At 36.2% G+C, this 18,559-nt stretch overlaps 1 protein-coding gene across 2 annotated transcripts in view; it reads left to right on the top strand.

The window, feature by feature from the left end:
- Positions 1 to 18,559, top strand: part of ABCB7 (ATP binding cassette subfamily B member 7) — a 139,685-nt gene that overhangs the window by 59,049 nt on the left and 62,077 nt on the right. For both annotated transcript variants that reach the window (XM_070461858.1, XM_070461859.1), the window contains 2 exons: positions 12,807 to 12,884; positions 14,902 to 14,988. In XM_070461858.1, coding sequence (XP_070317959.1) covers positions 12,807 to 12,884; positions 14,902 to 14,988 — 165 coding nt within the window. The remainder of the gene's footprint in view (positions 1 to 12,806; positions 12,885 to 14,901; positions 14,989 to 18,559) is intronic.

The following is an 18,559-nucleotide window of genomic DNA, read 5'->3' as shown; positions in this document are numbered from 1 at the left end:
TATACAGTATTAGTCATTCTGTGACTGGCTTATTTTACTTAGCATGATATCTTCCAGGTTAACTAATGTCACCACATATGACAAGATTTCTTTCCCCTTTTTTTGGCCATGCTACATGGCTTCTGTGATCTTAGTACCCCAACCATGGATTGAACCCAGGCACAAGGCAGTGAAAACATGGATTCCTAATGAATGGACTGCTAGGGAATTGCCAGTTTTGTTTTTAAGAATGAAACATATTACACTGTTTGGACATAACATATTTTCTTTATCTAGCTATCTATCTGTGAATATTTAGATAGCTTCAAGAATTTTGGCAATACTGAAAATGCTGAAGTGAATGTGGGCATGCAAATATAACTTCAAGTTCCTGATTTCAATTCTTATTGGATAAATACTCAGATCTGGGATTGGTGGATCATATGGTGGTTTAAAAAAAAGATCTTCATGACCCAGAGAATCATGAAGGTGTGGTCACTCACACTCACCTAGAGCACATCCTGGAATGTGAAGTCAGGTGGGCCTTAGGAAGCATCACTGTGAACAAAGCTAGTGGAGGTGATGGAATTCCAGGTGAGCTATTTCAAATCCTAAAAGATGATGCTGTGAAAGTGCTGCACTCAATATGTCAGCAAATTTGGAAAACTCAGCAGTGGCCACAGGACTGGAAAAGGTCAGTTTTCATTCAAATCCCAAAGAAAGGTAATGCCAAAGAATGCTCAAACTACTGCACAATTGCACTCATCTCACACACTAGTAAAGTAATGCTCAAAATTCTCTAAGCCAGGCTTCAGCAATATGTGAACCATGAACTTCAAGATGTTCAAGCTGGTTTTAGAAAAGGCAGAGGAACCAGAGATCAAATTGCCAACATCTGCTGGATCATTGAAACAGCAAGAGAGTTCCAGAAAAACATCTATTTCTGCTTTATTGACTATGTCAAAGCCTTTGATTGTGTAGATCACAGTAAACTATGGAAAATTCTGAAAGAGATGGGAATAGCAGGCCACCTGACCTGCCTCTTGAGAAACCTGTATGCAGGTCAGGAAGCAACAGTTAGAACTGGACATGGAACAACAGACTGGTTCCAAATAGGAAAAGGAGTAGGTCAAGGCTATATATTGTCACCCTGCATATTTAACTTATGTCTAGAGTACATCATGAGAAACGCTGGGCTGGATTAAGCAGAAGTTGGAATCAAGATTGCCAGGAGAAATATCAATAACCTCAGATATGCAGATGACACCACCTTATGGCAGAAAGTGAAGAAAAACTAAAGAGCCTCTTGATGAAAGTGAAAGGGGAGAGTGAAAAAGTTGGCTTAAAGCTCAACATTCAGAAAACTAAGATCATGGCATCTGGTCCCATCACTTCATGGCAAATAGATGGGGAATCAGTGGAAACAGTGGCTGACTTTATTTTTCTGGGCTCCAAAATCATTGCGGATGGTGATTGCAGCCATGAAATTAAAAGACACTTGCTCCTTAGAAGGAAAGTTATGACCAACCTAGAAGAGGAATTACTTTGCCAACAAAAGTCCATCTAGTCAAGGCTATGGTTTTTCCAGTAGTCTTATATGGATGTGAGAGTTGGACTATAAAGAAAGCTGAGCACCAAGCTTGAGCGCCAAAGAATTGATGCTTTTGAACTGTGGTATTGGAGAAGACTCTTGAGAGTCCCTTGGACTGCAAGGAGATCCAACCAGTCCATCCTAAAGGAGATCAGTCCTGGGTGTTCACTGCTTTGCCATTTTCCATCATTCTCAGCATTCGCCAGGCATGCAAACTATGCTGGTTCTGTCAGAGCTTCAAGTGAGGAGAGATAGAAACTAGTCTCTTGGGCAGCACTCTGAAAGTTGTATATTGAGCACATGTTTCTTGCACTCCTCTCCTTCACTGTAAGAAGGGAAGCCTCAGGATGCATGCCTCCTTCCAATTACACAAAGCCATGCCAGCTTTCCTTTGTTTATAGCCGCCTGCAAGCACCTAAACTGTTCTGGCCCATCAGCATTCTGAGTAAGCTGAGAGAGAATCCAGTACCTTGGGCAGCACTCTATAGTTCTGAGATGTGGGTGACACGTTGCACTCCCTCTTTTCCCCTGAAGGAGAAGTTGCAAGTCTGAGTAATCTTTCTTGGCACTGAGCTCTGCTGGGTTGGGGGAGGGGCTCATGCAGATAAAGTGAATTTGGTCATTTTGTTTCACTGAAGCTGTTCTTGACTTTGTCCTTCTTGAAGGTTACTTCAGCTTCTTCATTGTAATATGTAATTCTCATAAAAGTGTTTTGGTCAATGTTGTTGTTCATTCACTCAGTTGTGTCTTATTCTCTGCAATCCATGGACTGCAGGCTTCCCTGTCCTCCACTGTCTCCTGGAGGATGCTCAAACTCATGTCCATTGAGTCGATGATGCCATCCAACCATTGCATCCTCTGTCGTCCCCTTTTCCTCCTGTGTTTAATCTTTTCCAACAACAAGGTTTTTTCCCATGAGTCAGCTCTTTGCATCAGGTGGCCAAAGTATTGGAGCTTCAGCTTCAGCATCAGTCCTTCAATAAACATTCAGGGTTGATTTCCTTTAGGGTTGACTGGTTTGATATCCTCATAGTCCAGGGGACTCTCAAGAGTCTTTTCCAGCACCACAGTAGCAGTCACCTCTGGTAGCAGTCAGCCTTCTACACGTGATCTTAGCCAAAAGGCCGAGAAGCAATCAGCCTTCTTTTTGGTCCAGCTTTCACATCCATACATGACCACTGGAAAAGCCATAGCTTTGGCTATATGTACCTTTGTCAGTAAAGTAATGTCTGCTGTTTAATATGCTGTCTTGGTTTGTCATAGCTTTTCTTCCAAGGAGCAAGCATCTTTTAATTTCATGGCTGCGGTCACCATCCACATCATATTAAATAATGTTAATATACTTTTGTGTTCCTTTATTTATCTTTCATTGCTTTTTAAAAAATATAACATTTCTACTCCTTATTTTCCCATGTACCTCCTGCCCCAGACTCTCTTCCTAGACTTTTATTCTTTATCCTGCTTGCCCTATTATCTTTTGCTCCAGGCATCTGCAGCTAGTATGTATACTTTATATACTTTACAACAAACAACATTAAACACTTCCAACCTGTAGAGAGTTCTGAAGGATGCACAACAAGGTAAGCTCCTGAGCAAGGTGTTTAGGAAGTTGCCAGACAGTTTAAAAAATACAACCACAGTTCTTTGAGCAAAGAGCCTCACATTTCCACCTCTGGTAGCAGCCAGCCATAGGAGGAATGAGAGATGCCATTGATCACCATGGCTACCTCTGATCTGGGGAATGGGATATGGTAGGTGGGTATGCACAAATGTTATAATGCTCTCTGCTGAAATTTAGCAATTTCTTTCCTCATTATGCAATTCCCTGCTTGCTGTACATTTTTTTTGTTGATTCCAAAAGTTTTAGAAAAATTGTTTTTGTCAATTTTTGACAGTTTAATCATTGTTTTAGTGGAGGTACACTTTTTTGAAGTTTCATATTCTGCCACTTTTGATGATGTTGCCCTTTATGTTTAACACACAGTTGTGTTGTTATTTTTTACTGAAAAAAAAGCAAACAAATAATGGAGCATCTTCCTACTTAACAACAGAAAAATTAACCTAGGCATTTCAGGGTTATCAATCAGGAAGGGTAAATTCAGTTTAGTTCAGTTGCTCATTCATGTCTGACTCTGTGACACCATGAACTGCAGCATGCCAGGCTTCCCTGTCCATCACCAACTCCCGGAGCTTGCTCAAACTCATGTCCATTGAGTCGGTGGTGCTCTCCAACCATCTCATCCTGTGTCATCCCCTTCTCTTCCTGCCTTTGGTCTTTCCTAGCCTCAGGGTCTTTTCCAGTGAGTCAGTTTTTTGCATCAGGTGGCCAAAGTATTGGAGCTTCAGCTTCAGTGTCCATCCTTCCAATGAATATTCAGGACTGATTTCCTTTAGGATGGACTGGTTGAATCTCCTTGCAGTCCAAGGGACTCTCAAGAGTCTTCTCCAACACCACAGTTCAAAAGCATCAGTTCTTCAGCTCTCAGCTTTCTTTATAGTCCAACTCTCACATCCATACATGACTACTGGAAAAACCATAGCTTTGACTAGACAGACCTTTGTCGGGAAAGTAATATGTCTGCTTTTTAATATGCTGTCTAGGTTGGTCATAACTTTCCTTCCAAGGAGTAAGTGTCTTTTAATTTCATGGCTGCAGTCACCATCTGCAGTGATTTTGGAGCCCAAGTAAATAAAGTCTGTCATTGTTTCCATTGTTTCCCCATCTATTTGCCATGAAGTGATGGGACTGAATGCCATGATCTTTGTTTTTTGAATGTTGAGTTTTAAGCCAGCTTTTTCACACTCCTCTTTCACTTCCTTCATGAGGCTCTTTAGTTCTTCCTCATTTTCTGCCATAAGGGTGGTGATTATTGATATCTCTCCCGGCAGTCTTGATTCCAGCTTGTGCTTCATCCAGCCTGGCATTTCACATGATGTACTCTTCATATAAGTTAAATATGCAGGGTGACAATATACAGCCTTGATGTACTCCTTTCCCAATTTGAAACCAATCTGTAGTTCCCATGTCCAGTTCTAACTGTTGCTTCTTGACCTGCATACAGATTTGTCAGGACGCAGGTAAGATGGTCTGGTGTGTCCATCTATCTAAGAATTTCCCACAGTTTGTTGTGATTCACACAAAGGCTTTGGTGTAGTCAATAAAGTAAAAGTAGTTTACAGTTCTAGTTTTTCTGGAATTATCTTGCTTTTTCAATGATCTAAAGTAAACTCACTAGATCCAATGACAATGTTGATATTGTTAGAAATGTCCATCTCCATTCCACCACTTACTAGCTATATGAATTTGAGCATGGTAGTCTTTCAGAGCCTCATGTCTAGTTTGTATAATGGGAATAGTAATAATAGTAGATACCCTGTAGGATTATAGTGAAAATTAAATGAGATAATGTAGTATTAGACAAAAGGCCAGCCAAATAATGATTGTTTAGTGAATGGTGGCTGCTGTGGTTCTTATTAAAAATGATTATAGTAAAGCTGCTTCTCCCGTCCAAGTACTATCCAGGCAGACCCTGCTTAGCTTCCAATATCAGACAAGCTTAGGTGCTGTCAGGGTGGTATGTCTGTAGATAGTATAGCTGCTTCTAATCCATGTTGCTTCATAATGAAAAAGTATCTCAGCAAACAAATCCAAATTAAAATACAAAAATAGGATAAAATGCTAACTACTCTGGCCTTCAGCTAATCTGCTGTTCTGTTCTGGCTAAGGATCTCAAGGAATGAACTAAAATTTAAGGGTATTTTTGGGTGGACGATGGTGGAAGGGTGATCAAGATATATTCTACCTTTGCATTGGTCTTTCTGTGATATTTTTGCCCACATCTGTTAGCTTTAGCTTATAAACTTTGAAAACGTAATGAACACTTATTTAAATTTGTTGTGTACAGTGTGTAAGATAAAAACCTTTTTGTATTGCAGCTGTGTATCCAATTTAAAAACATTAATATGGCAATTTACAGCAAGGTTTGTTTACTCTTGAAACAGTTTTAGAATGACTTTAAGGCTCTAGGTTGCTTCTCTTGAAGACATTTGGAAAAATATGCAGCTCATAAAATACTTGTAAGAGAGCTGTTAGTTTTCTTCCTGACATTGTATGAAAACAAGTGTTCTAGCCATTGTATGAATTATGGTCACCTTATGAATTTTCAAAGTGCAATTGAGAAGAAGAATGGATAGTTTTAGAAAAAAACTCAACAGTTTTCAGGGCTCAAAGAGAGAAATGAAAGAGAAAAATTAAGAAATTTTTGTGTATATATTTTTGAAGGGGTGCAGTATCTTTTGAAAACGTTCCTTTTTTTCTTTTGTGAAAGTAAGTCAATTGTTTTGGACAATAATTGTGTTATGAGAAATATTACAGTTGTGTTCTCCATCTTTTCTTTGTTAAATAAGACCATGAGGAGATAACAGAGTAGAGGCTAGCAACCTTCTGAGGTTTGAGTGCGACGAGAAGAACTAAACTAACAGTTAAAAAAATAAGCAGATAAAAAAAAAATAGGCAGATAGAAGAGAAAGAAAAATCTACTAGCACATTATTAGAAAAAGGAGGTAGCAAAACGATAAAGAGGAGACACCCATGTTGAAGGGAATAGCAGATTGCTATCAGCTCCAGCTGTGTGTGTTTACCAACCTCTATAAAAGAACTTAACTTTTAGAATGCTGGAAAGAAACTAAATATGAATAAGTCTAAAGGGATTTAAAATTCACAAAACCAAATACCTTCCTTAAAATACCTTTTTCATCTAGTGCTCATCTGAAGCCTTTTAGGTATCATTTATAAGTCCTGGAATTTGCTTTATGTTTATATCAATATTTTAAATCTTTACCTGTGTTATAAGCGAAGATTATGTCTTTTCTACCAAAGGACTGACTGTTATTAGATTTTGTTGGAATGCATATAAAGAAAACAAAAGTATTTTGGATACGACCTGCATAAGTGAGCCTTGCAGAATGACGCAAGTAAATGAAAACCCTATCCTGTATGAGTTTAGGGTAATTATCCCAGGTAATTTGCTCACCAGTGGCAATCTGATATATCAGTAAAATGCAGCAAACATAATGAGAACATTTATAGAAAAATATTACTAAACAAAAGTGTCAGATTTGCTACTGATTCAGATTGTCCGCAATGAAACCTAGAGTTAAGAAACGTACTTCAGAATTTTCTCCAAAGTCCGTATTAATAAATATACAAAACAAAATGGAAGTTGAAACTGTAAAGTAGCAAAAAATAGGTCCAATTCTACTTTCTCAACTTCTTTCATATTATCTCAGCATTCCAGCTGCACTCTGTGTAGCAATGTCTCCATTCTGTGCACAAACACAATAGGGCTAGGAATCTTAGAAGCACAGAGATTTATACCAGTTTCCTAAAGTTCTTGGAAGTCAGCCCAGAGAAATAATCCACTAATTAAATGTCTCTAAAATATGCCCTTGCTGAATTACTTTTAATATGATGAGGTTCTCTTCATGTATTTTCTCCCTAATTTCATGATTTAAAATGAACTGGTTCTGAAGTTTTGTGTGTGGTTTTTTTTTGTTTGTTAGTTTTTTTACCTTTTAACATTGAGTCATTAGTTTTTATTACCCTGAATTTGGCAAATGCCTTGTAATTCTTTATTACTTTATTAGCAAACAGCATGGAATTTCCCAACACTTAGATGAAACGTATGAAACAGTTAACAGGTTTCATGATGACAAAAATGTGATGACAAAGAGTTTCTTATATGAATGGGGAATGAAGTCTAAACTTTCTTTACAGAAGTTGCCTAAACAAACATATGAAGAGTTTTTGTGCAAACTACTAAATAGGCCTGCTGCTGATGTTATGCCCTCAGAGATGTAAAAATTGGTAGATAAAAAGGAAAATTGGTTGAGGAAAAGGGGAATTCTGTGGATAATTTTTGTTCGTGAGTTTATTTTTTGTGATAGTAATTTTTTTTTGTGGAAGTGTTTTGTTTTGCTGTGACATTATGAGAATCCTTAGAAGCTGCAGGGAGCAGCTGAAAGGAATTTTAGAAATCAAGAGCAGGTTACCAGCAGTTACTGGCCATTGGGCCAAGTCCAGTATGCCATCTATGTTTGCAGGGCCTCTGTGCTAAGAATTTTTTTTAACATTTGTTAGTGAGTGGGAAAATAATTTGGATGCATGAGACAAGTGCTCAGGGCTGGTGCACTGAGATGACCCAGAGGGATGGGATGGGGAGGGAGGTGGGAGGGGGTTTCAGGATGAGGAACACATGTAAATCCATGGCTGATTCATGTCAATGTATGGCAAAAACCACTACAATATTGTAAAGTAATTAGCCTCCAACTAATAAAAATAAATGAAATAATTTTTTTGACAGATGACAATGATTTGAAATTCACATTTCAGTGTTCATAAGTAAAGTTTTATTTGAACATAGCCACATATTTATTTGTGTATTATCTGTGGCTGTCTTTATGCTACAGTGACAAGAGTTGAGTAGTTGTGACACAGGTGGTATGCCTGCAAACCCCAAAATATTTGCTCTCTGACCCTTTAGAGAGAAAAAAAAATTGATAACCCCTGTTCTAGAGTCATCAAATTTTATGGTGATGTAGTTTGATGATTTTGTGGTTTAATGAATGAATACTTAGGTGATGTGAGCTGCCCGTGATCCTTGAGCTATGTTGCCATTTATTTGTTCATTTGACACACGTTTATTGAATATCTAACATAATGAAGGAAATTTTTTATCCTTCAACTTACAATTGAGAAATACAATTACAAAATCCAAAAAGTCACATTTTCTTTCCTCTTTCCATTCTTACCCCTCAAGTCCTCCACCCACCTCTCTACTTCCTTCTCTCCTTTTTGCCCCCTGCAACTCCCAGCTAGTTTTGAAGAAATTGGGAAGAAAATCAAGTTCAAATAGCATTTATCTCAGACTTTTAAACTTTTAAAGTGAGATAAATGTAATTTTAAATTATGATAGTTTCTCCTTAAAATATATTGAGAGCTTAATTTTAAATGTTTGATGTTTTTTAATGATAACAGTATTCATGCATGACTATTTGATATTGTTAAGCAGTACATGCATCATGGATGGATAGTTGTAAACTTAGTTTTGTTTCCAATTGACAATTTATATATTGCTCTCTAACCTATTATTAGGTATTTCTTCAAGTGTCATAAACACTGAACATAACTTGTATTATGAAAAATAACTATTCTAAAAAGGATACATTTGGGCTTCCCTGGGGACTCATTGGTAAAGAATCTGCCTGTCAATGCAGGAGACGTAGGTATGATCCCTGATCGGGATAGATATCGCATGCTGTGGAGCAACTTAGCCTGTGCACCACAACTCTTGAACCTGTGCTCTAGAATTCATGAGCCACAACTGCTGAGCCCGTATTCTGCAGCTACTGAAGCCTGAGCACTCTAGAGCCCATGCTCTGCAACAAAAAAAGCCACTGCACTGAGAAGTCTGCACACCACAACTAGAGAGTAACCCCCACTCACTGCAACTAAAGACTGTGCAGCAAATAAATAAAAAGGATACAGTCATATTTAATAATCACTAAAGCATTATATAATAGGATTATTTTTAAATTTAATTTATTTATTTTTTCACTGTGGTGGGTCTCCATTGCTGCATTGGCTTTTCTCTAGTTGCAGTGGGCAGGGGATACTCTCTAGTTGTGGTGCTCAAGCTTCTCATTGAAGTGGCTTTTCTTGTGCAGAGCTTGGCTTGGTCTCTAGGGCAAGTAGGTTTCAGTAGTTGTGGCACGGTGACCTCTAGAGCAGGGGCTCAGTAGTTGTGGCTCCCAGGCTCTAGAGCACAGGCTCAGTGTTGTGGAGCATGGGCTTAGATGCTCCACGGCTGTGGTATCTTTCCAGATCAGGGATTGAACCTGCGTCTCCTGCATTGGCAGGGGAATTCTTTACCACTGAGCCACCAGGGAAGCCCAATAGGATTATTTTTTAGTAAAATGTAATTTGTATCTTAAAGGAAAAATGTAATTGGGGTAGGTTTGCTTGCTTGAGTCTTAGTCTCATTACGTGGAGGTAGTTCTGTCTGCTAGACTGATGGTTTTAGTGTTGATAATATTTTTGTAAGTAATAATTGAATGTCTACACATAGTAGAATATTGTGCCTATGCAACTGTCTATCAAAGATTAATATTTATATTAATTAGTGGACAAATAGTGCTGATCAAAATGAGAGCATACATTATTATGCTTGGATGCCACAGAATCTTTGACTTTTAGGCTCTGCTAGAATTTCTTCTTTTTTAGGTAAAATAAACATGACTCTCCAGTGTTTTAATCTGTCTGCCTCTTCAAACAGACTGGCAGATTGTTACTTCCAGTATATTCCATTTGTAGAGTATCTGTGTATATTGGTTGTACCTATTATTTTCAGTAATATATGGTTTATTTCTGTGTGTGTCTTTTGAGGGGTGGGGTTATAAATAAAATCAGATGCCAGATTTGTTGAAGAAATAAGTATAATCCCAGTTAAGCGTTTTAAAATCCAGTTAATAACTGCAGCATTATCATTTTATTCCATAAAAATCACAGAATTTTAGAGTTAAAAGGGACCTTAGAGCATCTAGTTCAATCCTCTAGTTTTCTAATCAAATTTTAAAGAATTAATCATCTTGTTTTCTCTTGTTGCCCTCCTTCATTTTTTGACTTTTTAAAAAATTTATTTTTTAATTGAAGGATAATTGCTTTACAGAATTGTGTTGGTTTCTGCCAGACATCAACCTGAAGCAGCCATAGGTATACATATGTCCCCTCTCTTGCCTTCTCCATTTTTAAGTAATTTTTTTTTTGCTATAAACTCCTTCATCCAGCGTTTTAATAGTAGAGGTAATCCCTAACTTACAAATACATTGTGTTTCAGAAGTGTTTGTAAGTCTGTTGTTTAGAAATCAGAGCATTTTTTTAGTAGAAATTATATTTTATTTATTTTTTTTTCCATTTATTTTTATTAGTTGGAGGCTAATTACTTTACAACATTGCAGTGGTTTTTGTCATACATTGAAATGAATTAGCCATGGATTTACATGTATTCCCCATCCCGGTCCCCCCTCCCACCTCCCTCTCCACCCGATCCCTCTGGGTCTTCCCAGTGCACCAGGCCCGAGCACTTGTCTCATGCCTCCAACCTGGGCTGAAACAGAAAAAGAGACTCAGATGTATAGAACAGACTTGTAGAAATTATATTTTAAATAGTGATGGGACTAGCCCTCAAAAGGAGTTAACACATTATGTGACTGTCATTTTTGCTTTTGCAATGAAAGATGTTTTAAATGATTTTCTCTGGGGATCAGGAAAGAGATGACATTGTAGAGGAGCATGTCAAGGTCTTTCTTTTTATGTGTTATTTCTTAGGTGGGGTAGTGAATACATATTGTATTCATTATTTTCCGAGCTTTTTATATGCATGAAATAGCTCATAATTTTACAATGCTATCTTAGTATGAGGTTCTTTGTGAATATGAATATTTAAAATTTATTTACATTGAATCCTGATGCATAAGGGAAATATGGTTTGATTAGAGAAGGATAAAGAGATAGCTAGAAAATTTGAAGGGATTTTATGGGTACTTTCAGGGGCTTACTTAGATTTTATGGTAAATTTTCTTTATTTTGAGTAATGTCACTTTAGAAAGTATGTTTTTGTTGTTAATTTGAGTGTATCACCAACATTTATCTTTTACCTATTGGCAGTATAGAGGCAGTGTTTTGAGAGAGAATAAAGAAGATAGATAGTCATCATGAGATAACGGGGCAAATTTTGAAAGGCAAAGAAGATTAAATTGTATATGCATGTGTAAACGTGTGATATCTTACTTGATTTATAGTTACTTGAACTGGGGGATTATGAAAAATAGGAAAATGAGGGAGTAAAGCTTGTTTGAGGTCTTAGTTAGCATGGTGAAAAGCTGTAAGGAGAACAATTGACATAAGCACCAGAAAGGCATCATTGACAATAGAAGTCTTGTAGAGATTTGAGGGTACATCACATGTTGTAGGAGCTTGGGCTTGGCAAGACAGTGCAAATAGTGATTAGTATTTTTGAAATTTTTGTAATTTAGGGAATGCCTATATATTTAGAAGTATGTGCTCAGTTGTGTCTGACTCTTTGCGACCCCCTGGACTGTAGCCTGCCAGGCTGCTCTGTCTGTGGCATTTTCCAGGCAAGAATACTGGAGTGGGTAGCCATGCCCTCCTCCAGGGGATCTTCCTGACCCAGGGGTTCAACCTTTTCTCTTGCATCTCCTGCATTGGCAGGCAGATTCTTTACCACTGCACCACCTGGGAAGCCCCTGTTTACAAGTATACATAAACAGAAACTGCTCCCACTGGTTACATTCTAGAAAGCAACTGAGTTAATTTTCTCAATAATTTGGTTAGCTTTTTTGTGTGTATATGGAGATTGTTTTCTTGGTTGATTTAATGTTTGCTCTTTTGCAGTGTACCGCATTGACTTTTATATGAAAACATTAATCATTTCTACAACTCATTTGTAGCTTAGGGAAAGCCCACATATTACCTGCTTTTTGGGAGACTCTTAACCTAATATGCAAATTTTTCTTCACTAATATGATGGTGCATTTTAGAAGGATGTATGTCCATTTTAGAGATGTCTATTTTTTTTCTGCTTTCTTTCAATTCCATTTTTGGAATATTATCAACACAATAGATTAGCCCAAGAGTCCATCACCTGATTATAAACCTTGACAAAACTGATCTTATGACCATTATCTAAATGTAGCATTCAGAATTAAGACTAAAGAAGGAGTGCATAATAAAGTGCAATAAAGGGAGGAGTGTTTGAAAAGAGCAGAGTAACCATTTAAGAAAGAAATGGATTTGAAGACTTCAGAGGCTTTCAGAAACAAAGAGAAACCTAGGGAGAAAGAGGGTAAATGGAAAGTACAATTTGATACTTTTAATGGGCAATATAATTTATTTTATATCTGGGCCACATTTTTTGCCATTTTAGATATGTGTTAGAAGCATCTTTCTCATATTGGCTATGGTTTTAGTTTATGCATGTTCATGAACAGTAATCCTCATGGACAGAGGAGCCTGGTAGGCTACAGTCCTTGGGGTCGTAAAGAGTTGGACATGACTGAGCGACTAAGCACAGCACAGCACCTGGACTATAAAAGAAATATTTGAATATTAACTGTCCACTCTGAAATTTCTGACCTCTTTTTTTGTTCTCTTCTGCAGATCCCAGAGTTATTAAGACATACTTCATGGCAGAGACTAGGAAAAGGCAATTCAAGAGAGTTATTAGATGCTACAAGGGTAAGATGAAGCATACATTTCTTCTGCATATAGCTAGGAAAAATGTGTTAGCCCTTTGAGCATTTTCTAATTTATATTACATATTTTCCAAATAGTTTTAATTTTTATTTTTTTTCTAAATACTGGCAAATGAATAACAAGATATATTTCTGCTACTGGAAATGGAGAAAGAAATCTTGACGTTTTTCTACACTTGGAGAGATTTATTTGAATCTTTTGAGATCAATGCCAACAAGAGTAATGCTTTTAGAAAACTTTTATAAATGTAATGGCAGCTTATTGATGCTTACATTTATCCTGTAATTTGTATGTGATGTATGGAATACTGTACATTTTTTAAGTGAGTAAAGTTTCTTTTTACCTTAGAAGATGTTCACATAGCAGAATATCAAGGGACTCTGAGCTTATTAGAGTCCGCGGAGTAGGTAATGCTGAGTTTACCTATTAATGAGGGTTGATTTTCATTGCTAATGTAAGTGAAAGACACCTTTAAAAATTCTCAGTGCTTTAAAAGAAACAAATAAATCTCTTAAGATAGAAAGACAAGAAAATTAGAAGACAGTCTAGCTCCTGAGTAGTAAGTACTTCCTTTATTTTTTCTTTCTGTTTAACAGTTATTTCCCATTAAGGTACAAGGCATTGTTCTAATTTATGCAGAAGCTGTAGAAACGAATTAGGTTTTCCATTATTAAAGTTTTAAGGGAGAATGTGCTCCATCTTCTCATTATTTATGTATATTTTATAAATATATAAAATATTTTGCTTTGTTGATGACCTCATTATTTTGTGAGTTATTTACCAGACCCTTTGATATAACTTATCAGTCTTTTAAAGGGAAAAAAATGTCACAAAATGACATTGTCACAGTAAATATTACTTTTTGATGTTTTTCCTTTAAAAATGCTTTACAATTGTTGATCCAAAAATCAATGACCCATTTATGGCAATTACTTTTTGTGTCTCAACTGATGAGAACAAGAAGGTACTTTTGATTTCTGTAATTCTACTTTCATAGCTTGACCCTGAGCTGATACTCTTAGGATTCAGTATTGATACACAGTTGTGATTGTAAAGAACTATGCCCTTGTTCACTAATTATTATTATGGCTACTGGAGAAGCATTATTATATCCATGTACTTTATTAAGTGTTTTTTTGAGGAAACACTTTCAAATTAGCAAGACTAAAATTTTAAAAAGCTTAATCTTTACTATCTTTTCAACTATTATATATTTTCCAAAAGATTTAATTTTTGTTTTTTTAAACTGATCAGTAATATAGAGCCTTTTAAAAAATTATAAAACGCAAGATGTTTGGATATTTTCAAGACTAGTTGAGAAATTTGTAGATAGCTTTGTTTTATAAACTAATTCAACACGCCCATCTGCAAGACATGGTGGTATGGGCCATAGGAGATACAAGGATTTGAGAGACTGTCCCTAATCTTAAGAAATTTACCATGTAGGAATAAAAACAAAAGATTTATACAAATTACTGTAACATAAGATAGACTGTGACGTAGTTAAAGATACTTTGTTTCTATATATATATGCAAGTCAAAATAATAAGAATGAGTTATGTAAAATCAACTATATTGAATTATAAAACAAGAATGTTATACACATGGAAAGCAAGTGGGATGCAGTTAATTAACTGTATTATATATTTGCCAGTAATAAGAGTTAAGGATTACACAGTACTTAATAGCAAATGACAATAAGAAAGCTGGTATAAATCAAATAGAAGTACATTACAAGTTAAATCTTTTAAATATTAATTTTGAAAACTATTTAGAGAAAATAACTTCTGTATGAGTAATTTGTTACATCTCAATATTCTTTGTATAAGTGTATCTGTAAGCTTATTATGAAGGTATTTTACTTAGCTATGCTAGGCTCAAAGCTATGCCTCTGAATTTGTTGGGGCGACATTCATCAGATTAGACTGCCTAAGTCAAATTTTTGAAGATCTGAGATTCTTTAATAGCTAATGGATGGCTTGGTATTATCTTCAACTAGGCTCTCCAGGCATGGCCACTGATAGAAAAGAGGACATGTTGGCATGGTCATGCAGGAGGAGGACTCCACACAGACCCGAAAGAAGGGGTAAGAGACAATAACAAGTACCTGAAAATTCTTATAGCTGATTGGAAGATAGCTATAATTATATATATGTATATATATAGTTATTATATTCCAGAATATTTTGATTGACTCATGTAACTGCAGATTTTCTAATACAAAACTATATGGTTATGTAGATGAGTTTTTCTCAGGCTTAAGACAAAAAATGTAATGATTGACTAAAAAATAAAAAAGTTAGTTACTGACCTAAACATTATTTTAAGTAGTATTTGTTGAGGTTATTTATCATCTATCCTTATGAGATAAATTACATATTACATTTAGCTCTTACAAGTAGTGTGTGTGTGTGTGTGTTAATGATAACATTTTCCCTTCTATATTCTTGGTTTAGAAAGATTCTAGAATGTCCCCTAGCTTCATGGTAAATACTCCATTTACCAGATCCATTTATTTAATTATCCATATTCTTTATCATTATCATTATACAGACAAGATTAAACAGTAGGGTCACTGAAATCAAAAGATTGAAATTGCACTACACTTTTTTCTAAGTGAGTGGAACTGTCATTGGAATACTGTTATACAATTCTCCATCTGGCCCTCTTTCTCTAAGTTTGCCTTTATTTTCTTCCTCTAACTTCACCCAACCAGTATGTACATGGTATCTCTAAGTAGAAATGATATTTTCAGGGTTAGTGGCAAGTGAACAAATTTTATGTAAAAGCGCTCTCTGAATTTCAGAGAGGTAAATGAATTTACTATTTTATTGGTGGGAGGTGATTGATAAGAAAACCTTTCCAGTGCTTTTCACCCTGTTTCTTTAATCCCCCATGTAACTTCTCTCACAGAATTTAAAACACATCACATTCATGTTTCTGCCCCATTTTTGCATATTAACATTTGTCCTGGTTGTCTTTAGAAACAGTGCATTATAAAATAGAATTTTAAAAAATAAATACTGACATTTATTGTATATTATTGATATATGGATATGGCATGACACCATGTTGTTTGCATCAGTCTGTCAGCTTTCAGGATTGTCAGCAAGGCCTCTTAAGGAGAGTTTATAAGTAATGCTCTAAACATACCAAAAATATGTTGAATAATGCAGGAAAGCAGTCATGTCTCTTAGACTCAAGCAATGTAGACTTTAAGATAGATTCTTTATTCTCCAATAAAATAAAAGCAAAGCAAAACTCATTGTAAATCTTTATATTTGGTCTCTTTTTCCTTTGTTCCCTGCCATCTTTGTGTTACTTTAGCCTCATTAGCTAAAAGTAATCAGAGAACAATAAAGCATGAAGGCACACTAGAAAAGAGGCAGTGTTATTATTGTTGATCAGTCACTAGGTTGTATCTGATTCTTTGCAACCCCATAGACTGCAGCTCGCCAGGCTCCCCTGTCCTTCACTACCTCCTAGAGCTTGTTCAGACTCATTTCGGAAGAGGTGGTATGGAGTTTTACTTAAGAGCCTGAGCTGTGGAGACTGACTGCCTAGATTTGAATCTTGGCTCCATCACTTGCTACTGGAAACACTTTGAGCAAGTTACTTAATCTCTGTATGTATCAGTTTCTTCATCTTGAAAATGGGGATGATAAACACAGCAAAGGGAATTTGAATGATTCACACCATTCAAAGCTCTTGAATAGTGCCTGTCACAGGAAATGTTCAGTAAATATTATCTGCTGTTACTACTATGTGAGATTATTATAAGTCCTATACTATTATCCATTTATTTTAGATGTATGTATTGAATACCTGCCTTGTGCAAAACTATGTTAAGTAACTGGAGATACAATAATGAACGAGACATAGTCCCTGCTATTGAGAAACTTAACAGTTTATTTTTTAATTTATTATTTATTTATTTTTGGCTGTGCTGGGTCTTCATTGTGGTGCATGGGCTCTTCGTTGCCGCTTGCTGGCTTTCTCTGGTTCCAGTGAGTGGTGGCTACTTTCTAGTTGTGGTGCATAGGCTTCTCATTGCAATGGCTTCTCTTGTTGCAGAGCATGGGTTGTAGGGTGTGTGGGCTTCAGTAGTTGCTGCACACAGGCTCAGTTACGCCATAGCATGTGGAGCCAGGGATTGAACCTGCATCTCCTGCATTGGCAGATGGATTCTTAACCATTGGACCACCAGGGAAGTCCCCAGAAACTTAACAGTTTAAATGGCAGGATATCTACAGTACCATATAGAAATTTTATCACTCTACAAACTATAGATTTTAACTTATAACCAACTGAAATTCTTATCGCTTTACTTTCTGTGCATTTGTACTTGTATGTTCCAAACTTTTAATAAGCATTAATAATTCTGTTCAGAAGGCATTTAAATCATTCCTTTACCCATTGTGGCTATAGTAAAGGGGTGGTGAAAAAAAGAGTGGCAGTTTCACTATTTGGAAGCTCCTCTTTTTAAAAATAGATGAATTAAAGTATTGCTTGTTTTATAATAGAATCTTCAAATTTTTGAAGGATTTTTGGACTTTATCTCTGCATTTAAACTTTGTTATGTCCCTCTTTTAATGAAGCATCTTTTAGTATATTTAGATAAACTTATTATTATTTAAATAAACTATATATTATTAGTATATTTAGATAATTAGTATATTTAGATAGTATTTAGATAATATTAGTATATTTAGATAATCCTATACTGATGTAGGGACTTCCCTCATAGCTTAGTTGGTAAAGAATCTGCCTGCAATGCAGGAGACCTGGGTTCATTTCCTGGGTCGGGAAGATTCCCTGGAGAAGGAAGTGGCAATCCACTCTAGTATTCTTGCCTGGAAAATCCCACTGACAGAGGAGCCTGGTGAGCTACAGTCCATGGGGTCACAAGAGTTGGACATGACTTAGCAACTAAATCACCATACTAATTTAGATACCTAAATTAGTATATTTTGATAGATACTAGATATTAGTATATTTAGATAAAGAAGCATCTATTAGTATATTTATTTTTATAATCTTGTGCATGCACTGTTTATAATAGCCAGGACATGGAAGCAAGCTAGATGCCCATCAGCAGATGAATGGATAAGGAAGCTGTGGTACATATACACCATGGAATATTACTCAGCCATTAAAAAGAATTCATTTGAATCAGTTCTAATGAGATGGATGAAACTGGAGCCCATTATACAGAGCGAAGTAAGCCAGAAAGATAAAGACCATTACAGTATACTAACACATATATATGGAATTTAGAAAGATGGTAACGATAACCCTATATGCAAAACAGAAAAAGAGACACAGATGTATAGAACAGACTTTTGGACTCTGTGGGAAAAGGCAAGGGTGGGATGTTTCAAGAGAACAGAACAGCATCGAAACATATATATTATCTAGGGTGAAACAGATCACCAGCCCAGGTTGGATGCATGAGACAAGTGCTCGGACCTGGTGCACTGGGAAGACCCAGAGGGATCAGGTAGAGAGGGAGGTGGGAGGGGGGACTGGGATGGGGAATACATGTAAATCCATGGCTAATTCATGTCAGTGTATGACAAAAACCACTACAATACTGTAAAGTAATTAGCCTCCAACTAATAAAAATTAAAAAAAATTAAAAAAAGAGAAATCATACA

The sequence above is a fragment of the Odocoileus virginianus genome, chromosome X, assembly GCF_023699985.2.
Source record: "Odocoileus virginianus isolate 20LAN1187 ecotype Illinois chromosome X, Ovbor_1.2, whole genome shotgun sequence".
NCBI classification, from domain to species: domain Eukaryota; kingdom Metazoa; phylum Chordata; class Mammalia; order Artiodactyla; family Cervidae; genus Odocoileus; species Odocoileus virginianus.
This window is presented reverse-complemented; position numbering and strand designations above follow the sequence as displayed.